Here is a 27,959-nt window from a genome sequence, read left to right as displayed (position 1 = left end):
CAAACCCCAATATCACCCTGAGAACCGCTGTCAGACCACACACCCTGTTACCAGCTACTCCTGAGATCCGCAAGGTCTTGCATTTGCCCTCGAAACCATGTCAGAAACTGCAACGGTTGCAGAATATCTCTTCACACGCCTCAAACAACTAGGTGTGGGCGCAATTCACGGCGTGAGTATTTACCCCTCCGAGACGCCACTTTCTTTTATCTCCTCGACAGAACGGGCTAACAGAAGTTGAAAAGATTCCCGGAGACTATAATCTTCACTTACTGGACTATGTGGTCCCTTCTGGCCTCCTCTGGGTGGGTAATACCAACGAACTCAATGCTGGGTATGCCACGGATGGGTATGCGCGTATCAAAGGTGTCGGAGCCCTGGTTACCACATTTGGTGTCGGCGAGCTATCAGCCATCAATGCCATAGCATGTGCGTTTACAGAGCGGGCAGCAGTTGTACATATAGTGGGCACACCTCCCCGAAACACCCAAGCATCCCGTTTGATGGTACACCACACTCTTGGGGATGGTGACTACCGACACTTTGCCCAGATGCAATCACACATTACCGTGGCACAGACCAATCTGATCGATCCGCTTACTGCACCTCAGCAAATCGATCACATCCTGGGACAATGCATATTACATTCCAGACCAGTCTACATTGAAGTTCCTCTGGATATTGTGTCAGCCCCGGTGGTCGCAGCAAGGCTTACTCAGGAGATGGAGATCCCAAGAGCACTCTACAGTCCTGCATACGACGCGATATTAGACAAAGTCCTCGACAGGATGTATAGCGCAGAACAGCCCCTCATTTTCGTGGACGGAGAAGCGAGAGCGCTGGGAATTTTGGATCATATTGAAAGAATCGTGTCTTCGACGACATGGCCTACGTTCACGACACTATCCGGCAAAGGCCTTGTCAATGAGACACTGCCAAATGTCCATGGTATCTATGCCGGGAGCTTCGCAGACCCTCGTACAAGAGCTTTCATCGACGGGGCAGATCTGGCCTTGTACTTTGGACCACACCTCAGCTCGACCAACACATATAATTGGACCGGTGTGCCGAAATCAGCGGTCTGCATCTACTTTACCTGGGATGGCATCAAGATTGGGGATATCCTCCATCGCGACATTTCGCCAGCATTTGCACTTACCCAAGTACTACAGAAATGGAACTCGGAAAGACTTAAGAAACACACCACCCATCCAACCTTTCCGCGCATTCAGCCTTTATCGTTCTCAGAGATTTCCACGAACACGTCTATCGAGCAAGACAAAGTCTGGCGTCTCATAAACTCCTTCTTGCGGCCTGGGGATATCATCTTCGGTGAAACAGGAACAGCGGGATATGGCGTTCGAGAAATGCTCCTGCCTAGACACACAAGACTCTCCACCCCTGTCACCTGGCTTTCCATCGGATACATGCTGCCAGCCTGTCAGGGTGCGGCATTGGCTCAGCGCGAACTAATAGTCTCATCGAAGTACCACGACCTTAAGCACGCTCGAACCATTCTCTTTATTGGCGATGGCAGCTTTCAAATGACAGCCCAGGAACTCGCCACTGTCATCAGACATAATCTCAACGTGGTGGTTTTTCTGATCAATAATGACGGATACACGATAGAGCGCTGCATCCATGGTATGAAAGAAGCTTACAACGATATATCCGCATGGCGCTACCTAGAAGCACCCAAGTTTTTTGGGGCTCCAGAGAACGCTTTCACTGCGTCCGCTAGGACGTATGGCGAGCTCGAGCAGGCACTGAATGACGAGAGACTCACCGATGGAACAGGTTTGAGAATGGTAGAAATTCACATGGATCGGTATGACACACCAGCTGGGCCGCTGACTACATTGCTCAACCTGCAAAAACACTCACAGAGTGCCAATGCGTGAGATGAAGGAGATAAAGAGTGCGAAGTCGCCTGTTCGAGCGCGAGAGCCTTTGCACTCATTGTCTCATCAACCACCTTGGCTATTGGTCTATTCCATGATGCATTCAAGAGAGCATCCTACGGCTAGGCAACCAGCTTCATCAAATCAACCACAGCGACCTCATCAATCCAGCCAACCAAGTCACAGATTTGTTGGGACTTCGTCGCCCCATAAAGAGGCTCTGCGAGACCTTTGAACTTCTGCTGAACACCGGTGTCCCATTCAAATGGACGCTGGGGCTCTGCAAGGGGAAAGATCACTTCATCCTCGACGATAGTTCCATCCCCAAATACCACCTTCAGTCGAGACTCGAGGCTGCAATATGACTCATCAATCTTGCAAGTGACTTTGCGGGCAAGTTCGCGGACCTTCTCGTCTCGAATCTTGTCGTATATCGCCCAGCCAAGGTCATTGCCGTACAGCCACGAAGCAGCAACTTGATAGTACGAGCTAAATTGAGCGTCGACGATGCAATCTGGCTGGATCTTGTTTGGAGCTGGAGTTCCAACAATGGGGAAACATCCTGGAGGAAGGGAAACTGTGACCTGCTCCGGCAATCCATGAGCTGCATAGGCCTTGCGCATTCTCCCAACCATTTCTAGCTGCCCGTGGGTCATCCTGCATGCTGGGAATGGCTTACATGCCGTTGTGAGGAAACTCCACCTCTTTCCTAGGTCCCGAGTCAAATTGGCAGGGTTGCCAGATTCGGAGTAACTGTGAAGAAGCCCGTATTTGCCTTCAATCGCCTTGGTGGCGCCGATAACTCCAGCCTCGGCCAAGCTGATGCAGAGGAGCGCGTCGTGAGCTGCAAATCCAGGATGAAGACGCTTGTTCCAGCTGCCATTTTCCAAGAATTGCATGGTTCCAGCGGCCTTGGAGAGCGCGAGACCGAAAGCATCTTCGACAATCTGCTGAGAAGACCCTCGGAGCTTGCTGATGGCTGCGATTGATCCATACAGACCGACCGTGCCTGTATTGTGGAATCCTCTGGGGTATGAGCCTAGTCCGAGGGCCGTTCCTATGCGACAGGCAACTTCATAACCCACCGCCAGAGCCACGAGAAGGTCGGCTCCAGTTGCGTTGAGGTTTTCGGCCTCGGCCAAAGCAGCGGAGATCAGGCTAGACCCTGGATGGAGGATTGCTTCGGATGTTGTATCATCAAAATCATACGTATGACACCAAGCTCCGTTCAGAAGTGCTGCATACTGAGGCGGAAACGTCGAGCCCTTGGTCAAAATGGTACAGCTGCCTGTGGCATCTTGCGAGAACTTTGCGATTCCTGCCAAAAACTTGGGACTGGATTCGGCAAAGGCGCCCGCAGATGCAGAAACTCCGAGATAATCGAGCAGCAATGCCTTGAGCTTGGTTACAATTTCTGGGGTAACAGCGTCTTGTGAGAACGATGCAACAAATCTGGCCAAAGCAACAGTCACTTCTTCCGACGACGACACATCCTGTTGGACGTCAGCGGAGGCTTCGTTCGTGCTGTCATCCATATTCGTGAAGAAGAACGATTGAAACAGCACAATGGTTTGTTATTGCTGTTGCTATCGTGGCCACAGGGCTAAAGCAAATGAAGTCTTCTGGGATGTCGAGCGATTGTTCTGGTGCTTCCAAAGCATATAAGAATAGACGATATTTTTTCTGGATGAGGCTGATTTGCTCTCCATGAGGATTGATCCCTCACCCCTTCAACCCTGAGGGTGCAGAGGGCGCAAAGCAAGCGCTGGAGTTTTCTGACTGGCAATCCGTCAACCAGTGCTCCGAAATGCGCATTTCGGACACCTTGGTTGTGATACGTGACCCATGGGTACAGGAGCCGTGGTGCGGATTTCCGAAATTCGGCTTTCACAGCTTTGCTCACGTCGTGGAAGGCCAGAACATCCTTCCCACTATTTTCTGCGCTCTTCCTATTGAGGCAGTGGAAAATGCGCATCGTCCTGGGACTGACATGTTTCAGGGCGAATGACAGACACATCTATAACTTCTCCACGCAGAGGCCACCAACAATGGAATTCGGCAATCCCGAATAGTCCGAATTAAGGACTTGTGATCGATGTATCGGCAGAGAAGCACTGGTACCCATGCGTGATGAACATTGTGGAGGTGGAATGAGCAAAAATGGTTCAGCATATATACCTGGATAGTTGTTTAGAGACCGCCACAGATCCAAAGGTGCAACTTATCATCACTATTGCCATTCACGAGCATACACTGAGAATCGACCTTGCTACTTCACAATTTACCAAATCCAAAAATGATCTCCAAGTCGTTGCCCGAGGTTGAGCACTTTGTGCCTGTCCAGCCCTCGAAGCTTGTCAAAGACTTTGTCAAGTTGCGCACCGTGGATCTGAGTCGCTACGACGATGGTCCCGATGCCCGCAAAGAACTGGCGGAAGAGGTGAGACTTGCAATGACCACGCAAGGGTTTTTTATCCTCGTCAACCACGGTCTCAATGAGGAAGACATCTCACGCCAAGTCGATATTGGCCACACTATCCTGGCAAGGACCTCGGATGAGGAAAAGAACAGGTTGAAAGCACCTATTGTGGAAGAAGGTTCCTATCATGGCTTCAAGCCTCGCGGGCACTGGATCGCCAAGGGCAACGTCCGTGACAAAGTCGAGAACTTCAACATCTATCGTGACATGACTCTCCGAGAGCAGCCATCTGTGAGTCTGATACAACTGAGTGCGTCTTGGGTCGAATTGCCTAACCCGATTTACAGACTATGGAGCCCTACAAGCCTGAGATTCAGTCCTTCATTGAGTACACCCACAAGGAGATTCTTTACAAGCTTCTCCGCCTGTTCGCCATCGCTTTGAAAATCACAGACGAGGAGTTTTTCGTGAAGCTGCATCGCTACGAGGGCCATGACGAGACGTGGCTCCGATACATGGAGTATTATGACGAATATACAGACGAGGAGAAAAGGGTGACGGGCGGCCTCTGGCTCGGTGGTCATCAAGACTTTACAAGCTTGTCCATCCTCTTCAGCCAGCCCATGTCGTCCCTTCAGGTTCGAGATTACGACAATAATTCCGAGTGGACCTATGTGCCGCGCGTCCCGGGTGCCGTCATCGTCAATGCCGGTGAGATCTTCAAGTGGTGGACTGGCGACTACTTCAAGGCGGCTATCCACCGAGTTGTTGAGCCTCCTGAGGACCAGCGCGGACACAATCGCTGCAGCGTCTTCTATTTCTGCGTGCCCAACGACGAGGTGGTCATCAACACCCTGCTCAAGGAGAGCCCCGTGCTGAGAGAAGCCGGAGTGCAAATGGCACACGAGCCGCAGAACGCGCCAACCAGCAAAGCATGGAGCAATGGCCGGATCAAGATCACTGGTCGTAATGCGGTCTGGGATGGAAAGAAGGAGGGGGAAAACATGGTGGTGGAAAAGGTGGGCACCGTCGAGACACGATGGTTCCGATAGAGGACTACGGCCCTTCGACGCGGGCCATGTTCGGGATTCGACAGTCTATTCTCTCCTCAGCCCTGGGGAGGGCTGTGACTATGTGGAAACTATGTGACTGGGTATCTTTGATCTGAGATAGTGATTTCAAAATGTGGTTTTCCCTTGTGTGCCGAGTACACCCTCCCAGTATCTATATCTTCAGATGGATTGCTTCAACCAGTTGGCTCATATACGCCATAAACTGTCAAGTCAAGTCATTCCTGGACTGCCGAGGCTGATCTTGTATCTATCCACAAAGTATCGAGTACTATATTGCCCTTGTAACTTGTCCAAGTCACATGCATATCATGAAGAATGGATGTCACGTGTGTCCCCCATACATTTTCTCTTCCCCGCTGCGCTGCGCTGCGTTGAAATGAATCGAACTGAACTTCATACTCGATCGAAGGACCTCTGCCAATTCCTCTGGCCAACCCGTTCTGCTATTATTGCCCTCAACGCACAGCTGACTGACTACATCTGAGCCTCCCTCCTGCTGCTGTTTGCATTCTTTTGTGATGCAGATCGACGCCAGACCAGTGTAACTCGATGGAGGCGGTTACCCCAGAGCCTGCGAAACGCTCAAGGATCAGAGCTTGCAATTATTGCAGGCAGAACAAGGTAAACTCCCCTCCCATCACCGGAGCTCGCCTACTAATGGATCCCCTTCCAGCTAAAGTGCGATGCGACCAGGAATTCCACCAAACCATGTTCCAGGTGTTCCCTTCGCAATATAGAATGCATCATTTCACACGATTTCCGCCGGGTCGGACGACCAAAGTAATTCTTCCCGAGCTTGTTGCTGTCGTTGTTGCGATCCTTCCCCGCTAACTCTGTGGAGGATGTATGAATTGTTGGCGGAAATCGACTCTCTTCGACGAGAGAAGCATTCAGCTCCAAGTCAGCCTAGTCCCCATGTTTCTTTCCAGCCAGCTTATGAGGGCTTGCAACCAGACACATCACCAATCTTGACCCAGTTTCGTGATGAGGGTTCTGCACAGGAGCTTCAAACCTGGGAAATCGCAGCTGAAGAACCAGATCTGTCGTACAGAAATGCCCAAGACCCTCCTCTGCCCCATGCGTCGACGACATCTCTACCACGTGTCTTGCAAGATCTATCAGTGTCGGGGGAGGACGTCGACGCTTGCTTCCAGATGTCCGTATCAAGTCTCCCAACTGTTCTCTTCAGATGGCGTTAACTTCCCGTGACAGTTTCTTACAGCATTACCTTTCCTATGTGCCGATCCTAGAGAATTCATTACGTCCGGATGATTGTTATGTCTACTCTCCCTTGCTCTTCTGGACCATTCTAGCGATTGGGAGTATGCGTTTTGAACGCGATCCCACGTTGATCATTGCAATCGGTCCTATGGTTATGGAGCTGGCCAAAGATGCGGTTTTTTCCTGCAAGGATGTTATCGCCACCATCCAGTCATTCACACTACTCTGTACCTGGCCGATGCCGGTAGAGACTCTGGAACGGGACCCCTCTCCAGCTTTGGCAGGGGCGGCTCTACAACTAGCCATAAACAGTGGTCTTCACGTTTGGGGGATTGGTCAAGACTTCTCTCGCAGGAGGCTCAACCCGGGTGGGCAGAATTCCGTGGATTTTCGGGCCAAGCTCTGGGTGAACTGCCTGATCGTCTGCCAGAGGTGAGCCATTCTAGTTCTCCTGCTGCATCGAGACGTGGCTCTAAACCTGTCAAGGGTAAACATTGCCTTTGGGGTATCTCCGCCAGTACTCCCTGACACGTATCAGCGAGAGAAATACAGTGAAAGACTATCTGCGACATTGTCCCCCAGCATCGAATTCCAGAGGCGACTGTGTCTTCTCCACAGTGAAGGCATCATAACTCTCGAGAAGACTTTGAATTCTAAAGTGTCCGATGCATATACTGTGGCTCTAAAGTCAGAGATTGAAAACATTGTTAGCGACTTGAAGAGTCTACGGACGAGAAGTCCATCTTCTTTTGGTAGGGAACTGGCCCCCCTCCCTCCTCAATCCTTCCTTGCTGATAGCACTAAGATCAATTTCTCCTGGACGGAGCTGTGCTTCAGATCTCTTGCTTCCACATGCTCCTTCCTCAATCGGCTCTCAGCAGTGAGACGCTGTTTGAACTGTATGACATTGCGGTCGTTTTCGCTGAGCTTGGAGCGGAGCTGGATCAAAAACAAAAGATTGCAGAGCATGCGCCTCCCTTCTTCTCGAGAATCATGTTCCTGGCATGCTGTGTGATATTGAGGATTGCAAGGTCGAGCTTACGCGAAGCCCTGGACCTCAAGAAAGGGCGTGAAGTTTACTTCAAGACTATCATCCTTCACAAAAGACTTTCGATCCGGCATGACGACGCTTACTCGAGAGCCACAGTCATTCTGTCCCAGCTCTGGTCAGGTAAGATGATTGAAGCGCAGACCAGGCGGAGCGCAGGCCAAGTGCGGGTAAAATGCAGGAGTCGCCTAGGCATGAGCTTGCTGTATGATTGCTGGTGGTATTGGCGGCAAGAATTCCAAGGACACCCAGACCCCTACCCAGATGAAGGTCAGTGGAGACACGTCTGTTTTCCTCGAACCAGACCATGCTAACGTGACAAAGAAAATCGGAGCGATGAGTCCGAAGATAACATGGCACTTCAGGCGACTCCGACCTCTACGGACTTTGGTAACATGGATTTGTGGTGGCCGTCATACGAAATTTTCACAGGCACCTATGCCCAGGATGCGGACTCGAGGTCTGGAGGCCTGGGAAACTTGACTGAGTTGGAGCCCAATCTCGCCCCTGCATATCACAGCTTGCATACTTTGTCATCCCCGTTCGCTGCAGCAGACAGGTCCGAGCAATTTCCTCCCTGATACCAATATCCCCGCAATTAGGAGGGCCACCAGGTCTGACGCGTCCCCGATGAGTTCGAGAAGGAGGGAAGATCCCGTTCTGACCATCGCTTACGGTCCAATCATGGGTTTTTCATTGGTGGCCCAATTTTCTTTGGCTGTGGATCAAGAAACTGGGGAAACAGGCTGGGGAAGCGAGGAGAAATTCCGACAGCTGCGATTTTCGGCTTTCGCTTACTCGGACTTTCGGATTTCTATACCAATGATATTCACCTTGATACTCATCAAGATGGTCGAGATCCAGCGGCTTCGGCAGCCTCAGCATGCGAAGGTCGGCCTTGTTCGCGGAGGACTCTGGGGGTCGTTCTGTGGGGGATTCCATGATCGCAACTGTCGTGAGCCTTGGGCCTTGGATAATAAATGGACTACTCATTGCCATATTGTTGAGCAAATTCCAACATCCGAATCTCTCTGAGCTACCTCTTGCCGGGAGCCTCTCTATAACCCAACATGTCGACCACACAGACGGAAAAGAATCCCGTCCCCCACGTGGAGATCTTTCATAATGAAGAGATGAGCGCCGAGATTGGAGTCGACAAGACGGCCCAGGATGAGCAGCTCCACATAGAGTCCTTTACGAAGAAAGAGGAACGCAAGCTTGTGCTGAAACAAGATTTGATCATTTTGCCGCTTCTCGCCCTGGCCCTCTTCTTTGGGTACCTGGTAAGCATCGATCCGGTCTTGCAGAAAGGAAGTCTGATTGTGATACTTTTATGGAGGATCGCGGAAACATTGGCAATGCGCGAATCCTCGGGATGCAAAAGGACCTCGAGCTCACCGCCCAACAATACTACAATATTGTCATGATGTTCTGTGAGTATGCTCTCTCCACGAACATTAGCTGGTGGCGCGATGGGTCGAGGTTGCTTGCTAATTTGGGCCATGTTTCTCCAGTCCTGGGGTATATGGTCGTTGAACTGCCAGCAGGCCTGGCTCTGCGTTATTTCCATCCGCGATGGGTGTTTGGCATCGCCGTCATTATCTTTGGAGTGTCTGCTGCCTCTGCCGCTGAAGCCAAGCACTACGCCACCTTGATGGGTCTGCGCGTGGTCATTGGTCTTGCGGAAGCGTTTGTCAACAACGCCTATATTTTTATTTCACTCTGGTACAAGCACTCTGAACTTGCATTGCGGACAGGTGAGCACAGTTGAGACCACGAAAAGGCCGCCCTGTGGCAAATGCTGACACGTGGCAGCATTGATCTATTCACTCACGCCAGTTGCTGGAGCATTCAGTGGTGTCATTTCCTACGGTGTAGGCAAGAACTTGGAGGGCTCTTCGGGCATCAGGGCGTGGCAATGGCTATTCATCATCGAGGGAGTGATCACAGTGGGCATGGGGTTCGTGATCATGTCTTTACTCCCTGGCCTACCTGAAACCGTCTCCAACAAGGGTCATTTTCCCGGGTTCCGTGACCACAGACAGCGCCAGCTGATCCTGGCAAGGTTGAAATCTTGTAAGTTGGCACAGAGAATGGCGTCCCCTGACCACCAGCTAATGTTATATATCAGCTCAGAACAGTGCGGGCGCCAAGTTTCGCTCACGACAAGTCATCATCGCGCTCAAAGACCCCAAGATCTATCTCGGGGCTGCCATGATTGGATGCCAGGGCGTCGGCATCGGTGCCTTTGGCGTCTTTCTTCCAACCTTTATCAATGAATTCGGATTTGGACCCTTGGAGACGCAGCTGTATTCGATGATTCCATACGCATTTGGACTGGTTGGACTCCTCAGCTGCTCTTGGTTGGCCGACCGACTGGGGCGCAAGGCCATGGTGCTCCTGGCGTGCCTTTCAACCACCATCACAGGCTTCATCATCTTGCTGTCGACGACGAACAAGGTGGCCCTGGTTGCCGGGGCTTGCTTCGTGACGACGGGAGCGTACCCCGGTCTGGCCATTGGTGTGGCGTGGTATCTGCCCTGCCACGGTGGCTACACCAAACGCGCGACGAGTGTCTGGATGAGCCAGATCTTCGTGCAGAGCTACAGCATCATCTCGACGCAGACGTACCGTGACCCCCCGCGCTTTATCCTGGGACATGGCGTGTCGCTTGGCCTGTACGGCGTCGCAGTCGTGTGCGTATTGATTCTCTACCAGATCTGCAAGCGAGCCAACGCGGCCAAGACACGACGGGCCGAGGAATACGAGGCGCGAGGGATCGAGGATCCGCTGGCGTCCAAGGACATTGAAGAGCTGTGCGACTATCATCCAAAGTACATGTACGCGTTGTAGTGCTTTGGCGGTGTTTTGCGAGGGAGAAGGACAGAAGGGCTGTCTGTCAGCAGCACCTGGGTAGTTGGGTGTGTAGCTAACAAGTCACTCCGGTCGACTTGAGCTGGCCTGACTTGAGCCCAGCAGGAAAGATTGTTAAAATGTGCTGGAAGTTGAGTACCCACACCCGGTCTTCCAGTAGTGGACAATGCAAAAAGAGACATACATTCCTTCTCAAAACATCCGAGTCCATTTTCCCTCTCTACTTCTTTGTACTCGCAAACTCAGATACCCAGCTACCCGACTGACTGGCTGACCTCACCCACGAAAGCTTTGCCGAAGTCATGATGCGGATGTGTGCTCAAGGACCCCAACAAGGACCCCAAGTACAATGGGTAATTATCTGTCCCGGGGGAGCGAGACGGAACCGCTCAAAAGGGCAATCCGGAAGGAGGCTGCGAAGTGCAGATCCGGAATCTCTGAATTGGGAAGTGCCGTGTCGGTCGGTACAGAGGTACAGAGGCACTAAGTAACTAAGCGATCGGGTTGGGATTGCGCACCTCATGTGTCTACGGCGGCGTTACAAGTAGTAGACACAACTACAGGGTAGGTCGGTGGTAGGTCGGCGGTAGGTAGGTAGATAGGGTGGGAGGTACACACCAAGTACTCGTAGGTTGTGTGCCCATAGTTCTATAGTCCCATGGTGGCGGCATATTGCACTCTACTCTGCTCTGCTCTGCTCTCATTACTGTAGGCCCCTCAGTTTTGGCCGTCTGGGAGACAAGGCGAGGAAAAGGTAAAAGGTACGAGGTACATTCATGACGGCTTGGTGATTAGACGCCTGGATTGTAGCCTCTGGACTCTGGACGCGAGGGTCGACAGTCGAGGAGATTGCTGGCTCCTGTGTAGGTGCGTAGATGCGTAGGTATGTGTGCAAGGCTGTCTGGCATGGTATAGCCAGGTACAAATATCCATGCAACACCTAGTACGTTGGCTCGCTACTCGATCTGACTTGATCTGTCCTGTCCTGTCCTGTCCAGAACACAACACAGAGCACCGGATATCCAAGGGTGGTTGGTTGAACTTGCAAGAGTTGTCACTCCGATTTGGAGGAGGGCGCCGGATACATTCATTCACTCACTTGTGTACTGATGTCTCATATGGATTAGGGCACAACAGTGCCACACACACACACACACACACACACACACACACACACACACACAAGATGAGGACTCGCCAGAAGCAAAAAAGAACTCTCTTGATCTCTCTCTGTCTCGACCCCCTTTCCTTGTCTTTGTCCTTCTCCTTTCCCCTGTCCTTACTCCTCCCTCCCTCCCTCTCTTTCTCCCCCTCAAAGACAAAAACTTTGCCACCCAACCCCTCCGCTATGGGGGTGGATGGTAAGTGAAACCCGCCTTGTGGCAGATTTTTTCCGTTTCTTTTTCGGGAGTTATTGAACTCCCCGCCTTTTTCCGGTGGCAGGGTTCCCTGATAACTTTTCCCTTTTTCCGAAACCGACGACCGGAGGATCGAATCGTGGAGGAGGAGGACCGGAGGATCGCCTACTTTGAACCCAATATTCCCAGCGCTAGTGTGTTGACTTCTGCAAGTCTCTTTCTCTCTTTCTTGTGGGGGTTGTTGACTCTAATAAAGTCTCTTTCCAAAGTAGGGGTCTTTGCGATTGTGAAAGACTTTTTCGGGACTTCCAATTATATCTGATTCTTTTTCTGGGTTCAAATAGTGGAGAGCCTTGCCTGCTGGGGGAAATGACGCCAAGGTTGGTGGGTATGCCAGAGGGTGTGGTATAGAAGGAAGGGGAGGGCGAGAGAGAGGAGACGAGGTGTTGTCACACTCACCACACTTACTGAGGACGTACTCCCTTCTCTGTGCATTACTCACATTACTCAACATGTCGACAACCATCAATCGCTATCGCCTTCTCTTGCACCTCGTGGTTGTCCAAGGCATGTCATTTGCCAGGATACGAGGTACACTACTGATCCATTCTGGAGATTCAAGAAATAAGGGAGGCGTGGTGTAACCAGCTGGCTTGAAGAGACTCAGTACAGCACCTACCTCCTAACCAGTAGCCTCCTACAATCTAGTAGCAAGGCACCAAGGCACATTCTGTCCATACCGAATACATACCTACATAGTCGTAGGTTGGAAGGTTGGTAGGGAGTCACATCAGACATGCCGTTGTGCAGTGCGGGAGATCGGCGCCCAAGTCTTGGTGCTCGGTCAATCCCCGGCCGGCCGACGGGCCGCTCTTCTCCAATACGGGGTCAACAGCCAAACAAGTGGGATGCGGAGAAAGCGTGATTCAACTTCATATACATACTCGGTATGAAGTACGAAGGTAGGTAGATCAGTAGGTAAGGGCATAGATAGAACCTTACCATATCTAACTGGCGAGCCTGGTCAGAAGATATCGTCCACGTGAATGGAAGACAGACGCCCGGGGATGGGGACAAGTGGACGTACCTCAAGTCACTCGGTACCTCTCCCGATACCTCAACACTAAAAGATGAATCTACAACGAAGTATCCGCTGTTGAGCTGGCCACTCACGCTGCTAGTTCTAATTGACACCATAACACTTCCACTTCATGGCCCACCGAAGCGCCAGGGCCCATGGATGATCTGCGCTAACCCCAGCATGCATAGGCTATCGCATCGCCTCCAAACCCGGGCTCACCCCGTTCAATGCTGCCGGATGCCGTTTTGATACTCCCGTCTGCCACACAGCATCGCGTGAGAGTCGGAGAGTCGACGTCGGCTGCGGCTTGCCAACATTGTCCCGTCCCTCTCCTCATTTAGGCGAGTCTGATGAAAAGCGGTGCGATGGCAAACGTGGATATAAGTGAGGCCTAGTACCCCACGTCTCCATCGTCAACACAACCTGCAAGTAGAGACTTGACTCTTTGTAAAATCGCAACCCCCAGAAAACCCGAGAAATGCCTCTGTACGGACGTCATATGGTATGGGCGTAAGTCCAATTTCTTTCCACTTTGCATTCTGACAAATTTGTTAATTGATATGGCCTCAGTGTGTGCCTTGTTGCTGGATTAGGCATCATGTTCGAGGGTTATGACCAGGGCGTCATGTCCGGGGTTAACATAAGTCCCTCGTACATTGTATATGTTTCTGAGACCCTCTCATACAAAGAAACCGCTGACCATTTTTGCAGGATCTGGTCAAAATCGGCGATGGCGCAACCGGGAATATCACAAGACCGACAAAGCAAGGTGGTCTTGTCTCCATCTACTATCTCGGTACCCTCCTGGGAGCACTGATGTAAGCTCTGCCCGCTTACCCCCATCACGACTGATCCAGGGTTTGAGCTTTGTTGAACAGGGGCGGGGCGTTGTCCGATAAGGTAGGACGACGCAAAGCTATATTCTTCGGCTGTCTTTGGGGCATCTTTGGTCAATCGATGCAGAGCGCCGCTCAGAATGCTCCCTGGATGCTCTGCGCCAGATTGATCGGAGGCGTTGGAACTGGCTGCATCAGCGCAGTCATTCCAGTCTGGGGCTCGGAACTTGTCGCTCACGAAGTGCGAGGCATGGTGATGGCCTTCGAAATGTTCATCAACTTTGCCGGAATCTCGACTTCGTGTAAGAAACCTCCATCTCTTGTTATTTGCTCTGCTGATTGTCATAGACTGGCTCGAGTATGGGCTGAGCTTTGTAAACCACGGAAACACCGACGTTCGGTGGCGATGTAAGCCTTACGAATTTTGTCCGCAAGTGGCTCGACTGACTTATCCCCTCAGTTCCTCTTGCTTTCGTCACCATGTGAGCATTTTGAGTCACTCTGCACAATGGTCGTTGACATGTAGCAGTTTTCTGATCGCCTTGATGCTCATCATACCCTTCATGCCAGAGAGTCCACGGTCAGTTGGCCAGATCTATTCTTTCAAACCCAACAGTGCTGATCTGAGTCGACAGCTGGGACATTGCCAATGGGAAGCAAGAACGTGGCAGAAAGACCCTGGCAGTCTTCCGCGCTCAAGGAGATATTAACCAAGCAGAGGTCGAAGCTGAATTCAACGAGATTGTCGCCGCCGTCGGTCAGTTCACCCCTCTCATAGAAATAGAAGTGTTGCTGACAATCATCGCTGCGTCTAGAACTGGAGGCTGAATACCCGGCTCGGAGCTATTTCCACTTAGTCACCGGAATCAAGAGTGGCGATCTTCATCTCGGACGGAGAGCATTTTTGGCCGCGTGGCTGCAGATTATGCAGGCGTGGTACGTGGATCGGTGCGGCTAGCTGTCTTGCAAGTTCTGACTGGATCATCTTCTATAGGACTGGTGTCACAAGTGTGGTCGTATATGCTCCCACACTTTTCCGCATTGCTGGCTTCAGTGCACACAAAGTGAGGTGCACTGGCAATCCCTACAGATACCCTGCTGACAACTTGGTTTAGGCAAACCTCCTGACTGGCTGTGCAAACCTAGTCACCATGGTATGCTGCGCATTTGCTTTTGTGACAATCGATCGTTACGGCCGTCGCAAGGTCCTTATGGCCGGTGGGTTTGGACAAAGTCTGTCGTTCTTCATCCTCGGTGCTCTGTCCAAGGTCGGAGAGGACAAACACAGCCAGTCAATCGGCGCCGCCGCTGGCTCATTTGTCTTCATTTACAACGCCATATTTGCGGTAATTTCAGTTCACCTTTCTGTTCATGAATCCAACTCATAAGTCCCATGCAGGCAACGTGGCTGTCAGTGCCCTGGGTGTACCCGTCAGAGATCTTTCCCCTTGCTATCCGAGCTAAGGGAAATGCATTCGGTATCATTGGTATGTCGAATTCGTCCGGTCACCAAATGGATTCTAACAGACGTTCTCTCAGGTTGGAGCCTGGGTTGTGGCTCGGTCTCTCTCGCAGCACCTGTCATGTTTAAAGCGTTAGGCCCTCAGGGTTTCTATATCCATGCCGTCTTCAATCTGCTAGCTGTCGTCATAGTATTCTGTTTCTACCCAGAGACCAGTTGCCGGACATTGGAAGAGGTATGTGGCTTGGTGAACAGCATCGACCATGCCAGACCGTCATCTGACCTGCATACCCAGATTGATCTCCTGTTTGCCAGTAAGACACCATTCGTCTGGGAAACCGAAAAGAAGTTCCAAGAGCTTAAGCTGCAACATTCGGCTCTCGTTCGTGGAGGTCAAGACGTCAAGATCGTCGCCGAACACCTTGAAGCAGGAGGACTTGATGGGAAGAAATACTGAGCCGTGGAGGTGTATGGTCGACCTGTGAAACTGTTGAGATATTGAGATTCATGTCTGTCGAGTTGTGTAGGCTCAAGGGCTTCTCTAGGTGCCAATAGATTCGGTAGGTATGCCGGGGATGTACTCGGTACCTCATGCCAAAATTGCCAAGAGGTGGCAGGGGAAGCTCGGGGCGAGAACCGATGCCGCAGGTGGCAGGCTCAACAGTCAAGCCAGTAAATGCGGCCCGTCATCAACGAGTGGCTTGAACGCCGTAAACGCCATAATAATATCCAACCTGCAACACCATCTCACGGATTCAAATTAATGGCGCCATGGTGATAGGGGCATGATACATACATCAAGGACTTGTCATCTGTTTCTGCTACTCTTGCCTCACCCTTCCTCCAAACATTCTCTTGCCTGTGCATCGTTTCAGTGATTACTGTCGCAGAGCAACTCGACCAGCCTTCCCCAGTACGACTGCGCCCGGTTATCACAGCAACAAGTCACCGCTGTCCGACCCCAAGAAGCCTGGTCGTTCTGTGGCTGTGTGATCCTAGTCTGCCATTTCGTGCACCATGTTCTTCTGAAAGCATGGCGACCTGCCTAACATAATTGTCCCTCCGACCTCACCTTGCCTTCTCTTGACTTCACCGGCCTGGAGCGGACAGCTCGGAACGTGCCCTTGTTTTTGACCAATTGCCGCCTTGTTCGTCTTTCTCAAAAGAACCCAAATCACCACCGTCGACAAAATGACCATGGAGAAGATTGTAAAAGGCGCCACAAAAATAAAGGTCTGGATGTCGCGCAGTCCGCGCGAAATCGACTGGAACAGAGCTGACGGGGTGCTAGTTGGCCGCGCCCAAATCCAAGTATATCGAGCCGATACTATCTGCCACAAATGGCGGAGAATCAGGTGTCGCCGAAGTCTTCCGTACTCTACAACTCCGACTAAGAGACTCGACATGGACGATTGTATTCAAGGCGTTAATTGTGGTTCATCTTATGATAAGAGAAGGTCAGCCCGAGGTCACTTTGAGGTACATATCCGAGTCACCTAAGAGATTGGCAATCAGCAGCTTCACTGAAGGTATGCAGAACACAGCAAGATGTCACCAGGAAGCTTTGCGCAAAGTCTAATAGGGAAACAGTCCAAACCCAAGGTCTCAATATTCGAAGATATTCGGAATACTTGTTGGAAAGAGTACGAGCTTTTCGAGATACGAAGACGGACTTTGTCAAGTCAGGAGCGGGAAAGATGCGCAGATTGACCGTCGAAAAAGGGTTATTGAGACAGACTGAGGTTGTGCAGGATCAAATAGAGGCTTTGATTCGATGCAACGTAAGTTGGAATGACCGTCTCTGACTCCAAACTCGACTCACCCTTGCAGTTACTAGGCACTCATGACCCGGAGAATGAGATATCATTGACGGCCTTCCGTCTTCTGACCTTGGACTTGCTCGAGCTGTTCAAGGTGATGAACGAGGGCACCATCAACGTTCTAGGTGAGTAAGGCGATCGGATGGAGACCGTCATAGCTAACTCAGACGCAGAACACTACTTCGAAATGTCGCGTCCTGACGCGGAACGGGCATTGCAAATATACAAGACATTCGGAAGGCAGACTGAACTGGTGGTGCAGTATCTCGGTGTAGCCAGGCAGTATGAGACGTCTACGCGCTTGGAGGTCCCGAGACTAAAGCACGCACCAACAACTCTGACCAGTGCCCTGGAAGAGTATCTCAACGATGCGGACTTTGAACTGAATCGAAGACAATATCTGGCGCAGCAAGAAGCGAAAAGGACGGGTAAGCCAGTTTCGGCCGCGCCGTCAGCCAATCCATTCGACAAACCAGCAACGAAACAGGCAGCACCGGCCTCAGTTGCAGCCAGACCACAGCCGGCTCAATCGGTGCCCAAGGGACCAGCGCCTGATCTGATTGACTTTTTTGAATCCATCGAGCAGAATCAGCAGACGATGGGTCAGACCAACATGAACGCGCAGCCTCAATTCCAGCAAGGAGTGCCACAAGTTCACGGATACCAGCAAGCGCCTGTGCCTCAACAGACGGGCTACAATCCTTTCCTACAGCCGCAGCCAACGTTTCAACCTCAGGCTCTACCGCCACCCCAAGCTCAACCCCAGCCTCTGCAGACAGATTTCACAGGGGCGGGGTTCGGTGGATATGGACCTCAACCACAGCAGCAGGTACAATCAGCAGGCGCTTACCAATTTTCCTCGCAGCTATCGCCGATTCCTCAGAATGGCGTCGCAAACTTCCAGTCTCAAGTCTTTCCACCAGCTCAGCCTGCATCGCTACAACCACAGACGACATCCACCAATCCGTTTCGACAGTCCACGATGCACACTGGAGGTGTGCAAATTTCCCCTGTTAGTCCTGCTGTTCCTGTCCGGTCGTCGACCAATCCATTTGCTAAGCACAACACTGGAGCGATTTCCAACAACGACCACGGGGCAGGGATGGTCCATGACGAAGCGGGCTTCTCTCCTGTCTCTCCCGAGCAATCTTTCCCCTCCAACCCATCTTTCCTCTCGTCACCTCCGGCACTGCAACCTCAAAGAACAGGCACAAACCCATTCGCGAAGAACCGACCAACAACATCAGGAGGTCCAGTGACAACCAACGTGACGGGAAGCACCAACCCCTTCCGGCAGAGTGCGTTTGTCAATCAACAGACAGGTCAGGGGTGGCAGCATAGCAACCAAGGTACGCTACTGGGATTTGACGTGAACAATGTAGACACAGTGCCGGTCTTCCCGCGGCCAGGACAGAATTGAGGAAGCTATAGCACTCGTAATCGTAATATGGGGTGCAGTTGGATGAAGGGAATGAAGTGTACTTGTACTTAAGGGCCTACAACCATGCAGAATTGGATTGCTTTTTTGCGGCGGGGGAGATGGGAGGTTGTGATAAATAATGCAAGGCGCGCAAGGCCACGAGGGACTCGAGTTGCCACCGTCATTTGACTTTGAAATTCCATCGTGATCGTCCAACCTCCAATTTCCGCCACCCTCATTCAATGTTGAATCTCTATTTATCACCATGTGCCAGAGACGGGACGACTGAACAAACACGAATCGCCATTTGTGACCGCATCTTCTGGCTGCCCTTGACCATGAATCTGTGGACCATGTTCCCCTTCAGCCACCTCAAAAGTCACCCTGCGGCTTGATGCCGTGTCCTCGGCCTTGACTGGATCGCCTGTTCGACACCCGCCGTCCTCTCACAAATCAGAAACGACCGCCGCCGTAAGTCGCGCCTGCTTCTCGAGATCCAATAGAGCTTCCTCCAGATGCTAGTGCTTCTCCTCTCAATTGTTGCTGACCGACTTTGAAAGATGGAGGACGGCAATGTAGATCACATTCCGACCCTCTCCATCATCCCCTACGACAACAACCGGGAGATCGTGCTGTAAGTGACACACATCAGGGAGAATTGGAAACCCATACAACAATGGCAATACTGAACTGATGAGACTAGTCGCCACGCAGACACCATTGTCTACCGCGACCCGAGAACGAACCAACTTGTCCCATTCCATAGAAACCAAGATGTAGAGCGACGCTCCTCGGACTGTCCAACCTGTGGCCGACCCTGGCACAGACCACCAGGATCGTCGAGCACCCAAGAACCCGGTCCAAGTACAATGGAAGATCAACCCAGCTTTATCACGGAGGGCTACTTTGAGATGCTTGCTCGAAGCCTTCCTGGCTCCAACGAACCATCTGCACCGCCCTCTCCGAGACGTCGAATCGTCCAACCAGTCCGCTCTCGACTTCACCCTTCGTCAGCCGCCGTGTCTCCGCCTCCAAATTCAGAGTTCATCGCCAGTGCGCCAATCCCTGCCAGTCAGTCCCATGGAATCTCCGAGACAGCTTTTTCGCCCAACTACTTCGAGAAGTTCTTCATCGAAGAAAGAGAGCTCGGGAGAGGCGGGCGAGGGGTCGTGCTCTTGGTCAAACACGTCCTCGACGGCGTTACCCTCGGCCATTTTGCGTGCAAACGCGTACCCATTGGAGATGACCACGCGTGGTTAGAGAAGGTCCTTGTCGAGGTCCAGCTTTTGCAGACTTTGTCACACCAAAATCTCGTCTCTTACCGCCACGTATGGTTGGAAGATTTCCAAACCAGCACCTTTGGCCCAAGTGTGCCTTGTGCGTTCATTCTACAGCAATACTGTAACGGCGGAGACATGCAAAACTACGTCCTGGGCTCCGCGCAAGCATCCACGACGACGCAAGAACTAAAGGAACGAATTCGTCGCAAGTCGAGGGGAGAATCCGAGCTTCCGCGGCGGGCGAATGAACCCAAAAAGTTGCCATTTGACGAAATTTACAACTTTTTCAAAGACATTACCTCGGGATTGAGACATCTCCATCACAACGGCTTCATCCATCGGGACCTGAAACCGAGCAACTGCCTCCTGCATACCGTCGGTGGCGAGACCAGAGTCCTGGTCAGCGACTTTGGCGAAGTTCAATACGAGTATGCAACGCGAAAATCCACTGGTGCTACTGGGACGATATCCTACTGTGCGCCCGAAGTGCTTCGACGCATCTCTCCAGGTGGGCCTTTTGAGAACTTTACTTCCAAGTCGGACATCTTCTCATTAGGCATGATTTTACACTTCCTCTGCTTTGCAAATCTCCCCTACAACTCGGCAAATGTCCTTCATGAAGAGCGCGAAGACATTGAAGAATTGAGAGCAGAAATTACCAACTGGGGAGGATTTGACGATCAGCGCAAATTGCGTCCCGAGTTGCCGCGTGCGCTTTACTCGTTTCTCAAACGACTTCTGTCCCTGAGCCCGGATGAGCGGCCCAGCGCAGACGATGTTCTCCAGGTCGTCTCGTCAGGTAGACTCGACGACATCCCCGTAGTGCGGAGGCGGAGCTCGATGGAGCCGGAGGAGCTGACGCCGGCCCGCCGGATCCAGAAGCTGGATACACCGCAGAAGGGAAACTCGCCACAAGGCAGACACGGCCATGACATGAGTCCCAGACCGAAGCGATCCTTTTTCCGGTCGGCGAGATCTGTATCTCAGGAGCCGAATGGATCCGAAGCAATACTCAGCGACCACGGGTACACGAGCGGTAGCGAAGCAGACCGCGAACAACGCGCACATAAAGCCTCCACGTCGACGCGACGCGAGTCGACGAACCTGAGGCTCAACAGCACCATGATCCTGCGGGCCAAACGTGCCTCATCGTCTCTTCCTTCGTCCCCATTACAAAAGTCTCCCGCCCACTCGCCGACCCGGCAACAGCTCCTTCTTGAACCTGCACAAGAGGTTGACCGGCCACCTCTGTCTCTATTTCTCGATCGGGTCTACAACTTCCTCAACGTGCCCATCACCTCTCCTTCGACCCGTGTCGTCGTACTCGGTGTAAAACTATTCAGCACTCTTCAGCCTTGCCTGTCGCAAGGCATGAATGCGATAGTGGTCTATCCCATCATCGCAACGGCATTACTAGAGTTCTCATTGACGCGTTTGCGGCTATGGAAAGCTTTGGTAGCTATGCTGGCGCATTTCATTGTGCTTTCTTTAGCGTGGAGAACGGACAAGTTATGTCAGAACCCCAATGGTGGGTGGATGCAATGGGACGGACATGATGGTGAATGAGCCCTTTGCAACTGTACATTCCAAGGGCACGAAAAGCATATTTTGATCAAATTAGGGTGGACTGGATTGCTTCGGTGGAGAAATATGCAGTATTTTTTCTCCCATAATAAAAGTGTCGTGAATCCAGCTTTTATTATAGTTTGTTCCATTCTACGTCGAGACCATCACGCACGGTATTATTTGATTCGCTGAGCACTACAGCCCAAAGGAGGCTAATTGGCCGTGCTCCGAGGTAAGAGAAGGTGAAACAGAGCATCGACTGCTCTGCGGATAGGGAAACAGGCAACAGGCAAGGGCATTCGCGATAATATACTGGGCTAGACCAGAGCCAGAACCAGAGCCAGAAGCGGGAGGAAGAGGTAGAGACCGGTAGAGAGGGTACTTCATACCTTGATATCTAAGACGTGTGTACGTCCTCGACACCTATGTAGACACTGTGGTATACATACCTAGGTCGGGTGGTTGATTCTCGATAATTACCTCGTTCAGCCTGATGCGTGCAAGGCTTGGCAGGAATAGGGGCCCGTCAGGGGAGCTGCTGCGGGTGGGTGGTGGGGCAGAGAACATTCCCTACCGTGATGTCCGTGATGTACGAAGTATGGAGTTGACGAAGAGAGAGAGATAGGGGGCATAAAGGGGAGGGCAGGGATATATCAAGTTCAGATATGATGCTTTCAATGTCCAAGATGCCCCAACAAACGACATTTATATATACTATATCATATCAACACATGCCCCCTCAAATGGCGATCCGACCGTCCACATAAAACCCCAGGTAGGTACACTCCCAGCACACCATATTAGGCTATATCTCTCTGGCTCACTAAGAGAAACTACATGTATGGGTATAGATAGATAGATGGTACTGTAAGCCCAGAATGTAGTCTTCCGGGGTTAACGGGTACAAAACCTCTCGCTGGGCCACCTGCGATTTTTATCCTGTCCTCTTGTGCCATATCCATACACAAAACCCTTCACAAAACATAACGCATACATTTGACCTAGCCTGATCACACCTCTAAACCCATGCCCTGAATTACTCCCCTCACCCTTGCTGATTCATATGGCTGGGCAAGTTCCAATCCGCATAGTCGGCGTGCACAAACGCGCGATCAACCGCCGGCACGCTCTCCAGCACGTACTGCAGACTCTCGCTCAGGTCGTGGCTGTCTCTCAAACTCATATTCTCATCCAGCACAATGTCGACCTCCACATTGAGCTTGTCGCCCGTGTGGTATGCTTGCAACCCCTGGATGTATCGGATGGGCTTGGCAAAGCGCATGGCGAGATAGAGCAGGACATTGCGTTGATCGGCCGTGGCCGACACACCACAGAGGTTTCGCACATGCTCGACACTCGTTCGTGTCCAGTTGAATATGACGTAGAAGGACAAGAACAGACCACCCAAGGCATCGAGCCACCAGACCTGAAAGTAAAAGCCCACAAGTGGAAAAACGATGGAGAAGATGTTGAAGACGACGTCCGTGGCTGCATCTTGAGCGAGCGCTTGCACAGAACTGTTCTTCACCAATCGACACCAAAACCAGCAGAAACCCTTGATGGCGACCGTGCTCAGCATAATGACAATGGCAGGGATGCCCAGCTCCACGACTCTGTGATCCCCTGAGAGCAACCGATTGAAACACTCCAGGGCCACCTGGAAGAATGAAGTGATCATGATGACGCTGAAAACAAGGACGCCGACGGGCTCTAATCGACGCCGACCAATGGGATAAGCGTACTGATCTTGTCGCGAGATGAGTTTCGTGGTAGTCCAGACAATGGCGGTGGACAGAAAATCCAGGGCGGCGTCAACAAGAGATGCGAGCACCGAGAGCGACGACGTCAAAACAATCACCACGATTTTCCCTGCCAGCAGGATGATGTTGGCGATCAGGTTGATGTAGATTGCCACCGTCACGATCCGCTCATTCGAGTCCACGCCCTCGTCCATATCATCGAAGCTGATTTCCGGGAGGCCCGCCTCGGCGTTCGCCTCAGGGTCGTCGAGCAACAGGGGTGTCTCTTCGCTGGGAAGCTTGTACAAGTTTTTTGGGGTCCGTTTCAACTTGGTCTCGATGGGTGAGCTGGTGGCGTTCACCGCGGTCACAGGAGTCATGTTTCCAGTAGGCGGTTCTTCGCAGATGGTATTCATGGTGCCATTCGACCGCGGATGGCTATACTCTTGAATGAGATGGTGGGGGAGCGACGAATCCAGCAACTTGTCAATGTAAAGGTACTGGGTGACCAAGAAGTTGTTCCGCTCGTAGTATTTGCGGATGGGTTTCTTCATCTTCTTCAACTCCTCCTCCGTCTTGAAATACTGGTGCCAGTGGTATCTGGGGTTGCTCTGCCCGATCAGTCGCATGCTGCGCACCTGCGGCGTCATGAGGATCTCGGGCCCCATGCTCATTCTTCGCGGGTCTGTCTCCGAGGGCGTGCTGGGCCGCCACCTGGCCGTGGTAGCCATAGCATCGAAGCTTTCAGAAGGTCCGCGCTCCTCGTCCTCATCCGACCTGTGGCTCGCGACCGAGTCCCTTCGTGTCGCCTGTCGGCGCTGGAGGGTGAGCAGAGAGGTAGTTGACCGGTTCTGGATCAGACTGGGCAGGCGTTGTCCGCGCGTAGACATGGCACTGTGATCTTCATTGAGTGGAATGAAGTTGGACAAGGCCCCGATCTGGTAGTGAGGTCGGCGGGGGCTCGGGACCTCCATGGCGGCAGAGGGCGGTGGTCTTGGGAGGGAGAAGAGATAAAGAGAGGGCTGGCAAATGCCAACAAGCTCATCCAAATGGGTCTAGATGAGCCATGATTGCCAAGTATATACGCGTGTAATGTTAGATTGTACCGAGTAGGCTGGGGAAGAAGATGCTGGATGATGGGAAATGGAGCTGAGATTCCAGTAATGATGATTGCCGAAGTCGGCCCAGCCAGCAGTGCCATAATAATTAATAGTGCCATTATTGCCATTGCCAATGCCATTGACAAGTGCTAGCCAAGCTCATCAAAGAGCTGCTACTCTCCAATACAAAGTCATCATGGCATCCACATGTGCTCGTCTTCCTGCCCAGGTTGTCCAAGTATCAAGCATCCATCCTCACTAGCAATGACTGCCCAGCCGAGCCAGCCAGTATGCTCCAAGTTTCTCATCATAGTAGTTCGTGGCATCTTGGCCTCATCAGAATTACGGATTAGATTTATCAAACAGATATTCTAGTCTCATCCACATAGCTGTAACCGCCTCGCTTGCACCCCAAAACAACCTGAATTATCCATCCACAGTCAAGTGAATACCATCGGGAATCGTTACCCATTGTGACTCCTGACTGGTGCAAATATCTTTCATCATAAATCTTTCGACAGCGGAGTCTCATGAACGCCGTCTATATCGATAACATGCTGATACGTCCTCATATATACTGGAATTCCACTTTCACATTTATAGGCAAACAAGATAGACTCCACTCAAAAATGCCGAAGCAATTGTTGCCAGCATCATTGTAGAAAGGCCCGCAACTCCGTTCGTGGTGCTTGCACGTGCAGTGCTGCCTGTTTTCGATGCTGTATTCGACTGTGTCGAAGTATCCGACTGGGTTGACGAGGAGCTATCCGAAGAAGATGTTGCATCTGGCGCACTTGTGCCGACGGGGGTAGTGACAGGGCGAGCATCCGGGGTACTCGCTGCGAGTTTAGAGCATGCGCTAGGATTGGGCTTCTGCTGGCCGATCGGAGATCCAATATTTGCAATAACGGCTTGAGAATCCCGAACCACGATGCTGACGCTCCCATCATTGCCAATTTTGATTCTTTCCGTGGTGTCATTTACCCTGGTAGGTAAACCATCGCCGCTGTTCTCGTAGCTGATGCCGTTCCAGGTTGTACCATGTTTCGCATCTGCTCCATCGTTGGTGAGGTACGCTAGGTACAGCTCCTCTCCCGCAAACTTCTCTGGCAGGGACAAGTCCCAAGTGAGACTGGGTTTATTTGCCTCCGAGACATTGGCAGGATTCGAATTGATCAAGACGATCGAGGCCAAGGTACCGGCTTGATAGACCGAGTAGGCTGCGATGCGGCCGCCGTACGAAGCGGGAGGATTCTGAATGATATACCCTCCAATTTGAGCCTGACAAGTTGGTCCAATGGTTTGGGCAAATGCAGCGAACGCATAATAGTTTGGTCGCACAAATGGTTGACTACCATAGTACGGGATTGGCTGCCACGCACTAGCGTTGCTATTGTCGGTCATATGCATCTGCACCGACGAGATATTGAGGGTAGCTGCATAGAGGAAGAAATTGAGGGACCACAGCGCGGCTCCAAAGACGTCTGTAATGTCATTTAAACCGATCGGACCAACAACGCCCATCTCTCGCAAAGCATATGGATAACCCGTGGCTTGCGCTTGCTGTATTTGTGTCACCCACGCAGCGAATTGGTCATTGGTCGTGGAAAGGGTCATAAAATCGTAGGCTGTCAGTGGATAAGTTGATACCCCAATGTAATAGTAGTAATCATGCTGATTCCAGCTGGCAATATACGGATGTGACGATCCATTGGCCTTGACAGTGATGCCAAACTCGTCCAAGTCCTGGACCTGGAAAGATGTTCCAATGGTTGATGCCGTGGCTCCTGGCTCAAAGAAATTGCTGGGAAGGCTGTTCGGTCGAAGAACTTGTTCCCAGATAGCATCTGCACGGTCCAACCATTCTTGTGTGTAGACCTGGCCGCCCCAGGAACCTGTGCGGAAACCATTTTCCAGGTACAGATCAGGCTCATTTCCGATCTCAAACGACACTAGGTTGACGTCGACCAACCGATTGACGGCTTGTGTGGCCATAGTGGTGATTTGCTCAATGTAGTCGGATTCCGAGTAGGCCAGGTTCAATCCAAAGGTGACGGGTGTATTACTAGGGAAGCGATTGATCACCTCAAAGAACTTTGGCCCAATAATCATCGAATCGCTTGCGTATGCTCCCGGCGCAACGGAGTCCGGGTTAGGCTTCCAAGCATAGTCGTCTTGGGAGGCATCATAGATGAAATAATCTTGGGTATTGCCTCCAATGCGCAGATGCGGTGGCGTGCCCGTATAGTTTGCCAAGTTTTCCAACAGGTTCTTGGTGAGCTGGTTCTCGTCGCTGCCTCCAGTGAACGAGAAGAGATTAGAGGATTCGATACCGAAGCCGGCAAACGAGGGGCTGATGAATCCGGAGGCGCCCGACGTGGGTTGGGCGGTGATAGCAAGAGAGACTGTATTCTGAGCTGCAGTGAGTGTGAGGAAGAGCGCGCCAAAGACTGGCAGGAAACGAGAGGACATGGCGCAGCGAGTGTTACAAAAATATACAAAAGCGCAGTCACCACCGACCTCGTCTTTCAGCCTCTCAAGGACGCCAACGAACGACAACAAACAACCTTGGGGGGGATAACGAGCAGGTCTATGCAAAGCAGAAGCAGCAAAATGTAGAGGAACAGAAAAGCTCAATCAAAAATATGGTCATTGATGGTCGATCAGGGTGAGCAGCTGGGCCGCCAATACGGATGGAGAGATCGCGGACTGAGCTGCGGGCTGCGATGACAGCAGTAGCAGTCAGCTTGGCCATGGCGGTTTGGGTTGTGGGGGAATGGCATTCAATGGGCATTCCCAGTTTCTACCTCCCGCCAACGGACGAAGAAAAAGGACGCGCAAACGATGGTGTTAGTGGACGGGCCTCAACGGGAATCTCGGGCTGCCAACCTTGAGAATCGAGGTGGTTGGGGTTGTTTGATCATTGCGATTTCGTCATGAGCACCCCAAAAGGACTGGGCCCGTTGCAGCGGACTCTCTTCCCCTGGTTTTATTAGTTCGATTTCTCCTAGCGGAGGGTAACAGATCAGCTTGATCCAACCACAATGCTTGCCTTACAGCGCTATTCTTCAATTCCCCACGAGCCAACAGCCAGCGTACCATCTCTCTACCCACCGCTCCATCCGATGATGCCGTCGAGGTCCACGAAGAGGAGACTGGGTGGGTGATGAGGGATTCAGTGACAATGCAGGGGAAAAGGGGGAGAGAGAAAGAGAGAGGAGACATAAGCAACAAAAGAGATCAGGGTAACAAAGACATGGGTTCTTGAGTTCTCATCTTCTCCCTGCCTAGGTAGTCACGGTAGTCTACAAGAAATACTAGGTATCAACGAAGATAATTCACCATTAATAATTGATTCAAGGGTAACCTCCTTAGGCATACCTCGTGTTGACATCCCTACCCTCACCGATCGAGCGACCGCCTCATGGCTATTTGTGACTACCTAAACTCTGAGAGGGCATTTACTCTGTGTCAGAATGTGCCATTTTTTCCCTTTCCAGTGGCTCGCTGGTGGCTGAGTACCCAACGCACACAGTCATCCCATTCTATTGTGTGCACAGCGGTCATGCACGTCGCTATTTCTGAATCACAAACGCGGGGTGAAGGTCTTGCAGCTTTTGCCAGCTCACACAGCTCCTGGTCATAAGACAAACATGCTCTGCCCCTCCCTCCCTGCTCACAGCACGCCGGCTCGTTCCTGGCGGCTACTTTCGGATGCAAAGTCCGCTCTATCCAATTATCGAAAGCAAAGCTTCCAAAGC

General features: G+C 51.8%; 10 protein-coding genes across 10 annotated transcripts; 7 read left to right on the top strand and 3 right to left on the bottom strand.

Moving 5' to 3' along the window:
- Window positions 1-97: 97 nt before the first annotated feature.
- Z517_03749 (uncharacterized protein) lies at window positions 98-1,901 on the top strand (the record flags this gene model as incomplete). The annotated part of the gene is made up of 2 exons (XM_013432853.1): window positions 98-172; window positions 222-1,901. 2 exons carry the CDS (start codon window positions 98-100, stop codon window positions 1,899-1,901), a joined length of 1,755 nt encoding a protein of 584 aa, XP_013288307.1.
- Window positions 1,902-2,023: 122 nt separating this feature from the next.
- On the bottom strand, window positions 2,024-3,436 carry Z517_03748 (uncharacterized protein; the record flags this gene model as incomplete). The annotated part of the gene is made up of 1 exon (XM_013432852.1): window positions 2,024-3,436. The coding sequence occupies one exon, from the start codon at window positions 3,434-3,436 to the stop codon at window positions 2,024-2,026; it is 1,413 nt and encodes a 470-aa protein (XP_013288306.1).
- Window positions 3,437-4,197: 761 nt separating this feature from the next.
- Window positions 4,198-5,372, top strand: Z517_03747 (uncharacterized protein; the record flags this gene model as incomplete). Its single annotated transcript, XM_013432851.1, has 2 exons — window positions 4,198-4,611; window positions 4,668-5,372. The coding sequence occupies 2 exons, from the start codon at window positions 4,198-4,200 to the stop codon at window positions 5,370-5,372; spliced, it is 1,119 nt and encodes a 372-aa protein (XP_013288305.1).
- Window positions 5,373-6,235: 863 nt separating this feature from the next.
- On the top strand, window positions 6,236-8,243 carry Z517_03746 (uncharacterized protein; the record flags this gene model as incomplete). The annotated part of the gene is made up of 5 exons (XM_013432850.1): window positions 6,236-6,549; window positions 6,606-7,046; window positions 7,101-7,366; window positions 7,420-7,932; window positions 7,987-8,243. 5 exons carry the CDS (start codon window positions 6,236-6,238, stop codon window positions 8,241-8,243), a joined length of 1,791 nt encoding a protein of 596 aa, XP_013288304.1.
- A 489-nt stretch (window positions 8,244-8,732) lies between these two features.
- Z517_03745 (uncharacterized protein) lies at window positions 8,733-10,515 on the top strand (the record flags this gene model as incomplete). Its single annotated transcript, XM_013432849.1, has 5 exons — window positions 8,733-8,945; window positions 9,002-9,095; window positions 9,177-9,419; window positions 9,478-9,738; window positions 9,794-10,515. The coding sequence occupies 5 exons, from the start codon at window positions 8,733-8,735 to the stop codon at window positions 10,513-10,515; spliced, it is 1,533 nt and encodes a 510-aa protein (XP_013288303.1).
- A 3,058-nt stretch (window positions 10,516-13,573) lies between these two features.
- On the top strand, window positions 13,574-15,730 carry Z517_03744 (uncharacterized protein; the record flags this gene model as incomplete). Its single annotated transcript, XM_013432848.1, has 13 exons — window positions 13,574-13,633; window positions 13,687-13,793; window positions 13,854-14,113; window positions 14,160-14,219; window positions 14,272-14,293; window positions 14,341-14,391; window positions 14,447-14,568; window positions 14,627-14,747; window positions 14,806-14,875; window positions 14,927-15,157; window positions 15,211-15,298; window positions 15,351-15,508; window positions 15,569-15,730. 13 exons carry the CDS (start codon window positions 13,574-13,576, stop codon window positions 15,728-15,730), a joined length of 1,512 nt encoding a protein of 503 aa, XP_013288302.1.
- Window positions 15,731-16,464: 734 nt separating this feature from the next.
- On the top strand, window positions 16,465-18,513 carry Z517_03743 (uncharacterized protein; the record flags this gene model as incomplete). The annotated part of the gene is made up of 5 exons (XM_013432847.1): window positions 16,465-16,482; window positions 16,565-16,802; window positions 16,864-17,058; window positions 17,111-17,218; window positions 17,267-18,513. The coding sequence occupies 5 exons, from the start codon at window positions 16,465-16,467 to the stop codon at window positions 18,511-18,513; spliced, it is 1,806 nt and encodes a 601-aa protein (XP_013288301.1).
- A 560-nt stretch (window positions 18,514-19,073) lies between these two features.
- Window positions 19,074-21,359, top strand: Z517_03742 (uncharacterized protein; the record flags this gene model as incomplete). The annotated part of the gene is made up of 2 exons (XM_013432846.1): window positions 19,074-19,147; window positions 19,217-21,359. The coding sequence occupies 2 exons, from the start codon at window positions 19,074-19,076 to the stop codon at window positions 21,357-21,359; spliced, it is 2,217 nt and encodes a 738-aa protein (XP_013288300.1).
- A 1,045-nt stretch (window positions 21,360-22,404) lies between these two features.
- Window positions 22,405-24,072, bottom strand: Z517_03741 (uncharacterized protein; the record flags this gene model as incomplete). Its single annotated transcript, XM_013432845.1, has 1 exon — window positions 22,405-24,072. One exon carries the CDS (start codon window positions 24,070-24,072, stop codon window positions 22,405-22,407), a length of 1,668 nt encoding a protein of 555 aa, XP_013288299.1.
- A 723-nt stretch (window positions 24,073-24,795) lies between these two features.
- On the bottom strand, window positions 24,796-26,670 carry Z517_03740 (uncharacterized protein; the record flags this gene model as incomplete). The annotated part of the gene is made up of 1 exon (XM_013432844.1): window positions 24,796-26,670. The coding sequence occupies one exon, from the start codon at window positions 26,668-26,670 to the stop codon at window positions 24,796-24,798; it is 1,875 nt and encodes a 624-aa protein (XP_013288298.1).
- Between the last annotated feature and the right edge of the window lie 1,289 nt (window positions 26,671-27,959).

The sequence above is a fragment of the Fonsecaea pedrosoi genome (genome assembly GCF_000835455.1).
Source record: "Fonsecaea pedrosoi CBS 271.37 unplaced genomic scaffold supercont1.2, whole genome shotgun sequence".
NCBI classification, from domain to species: Eukaryota; Fungi; Ascomycota; class Eurotiomycetes; order Chaetothyriales; family Herpotrichiellaceae; genus Fonsecaea; species Fonsecaea pedrosoi.
Note: the sequence above shows the minus strand (reverse complement) of the source record. Positions and strands in the feature narration are given on the sequence as shown.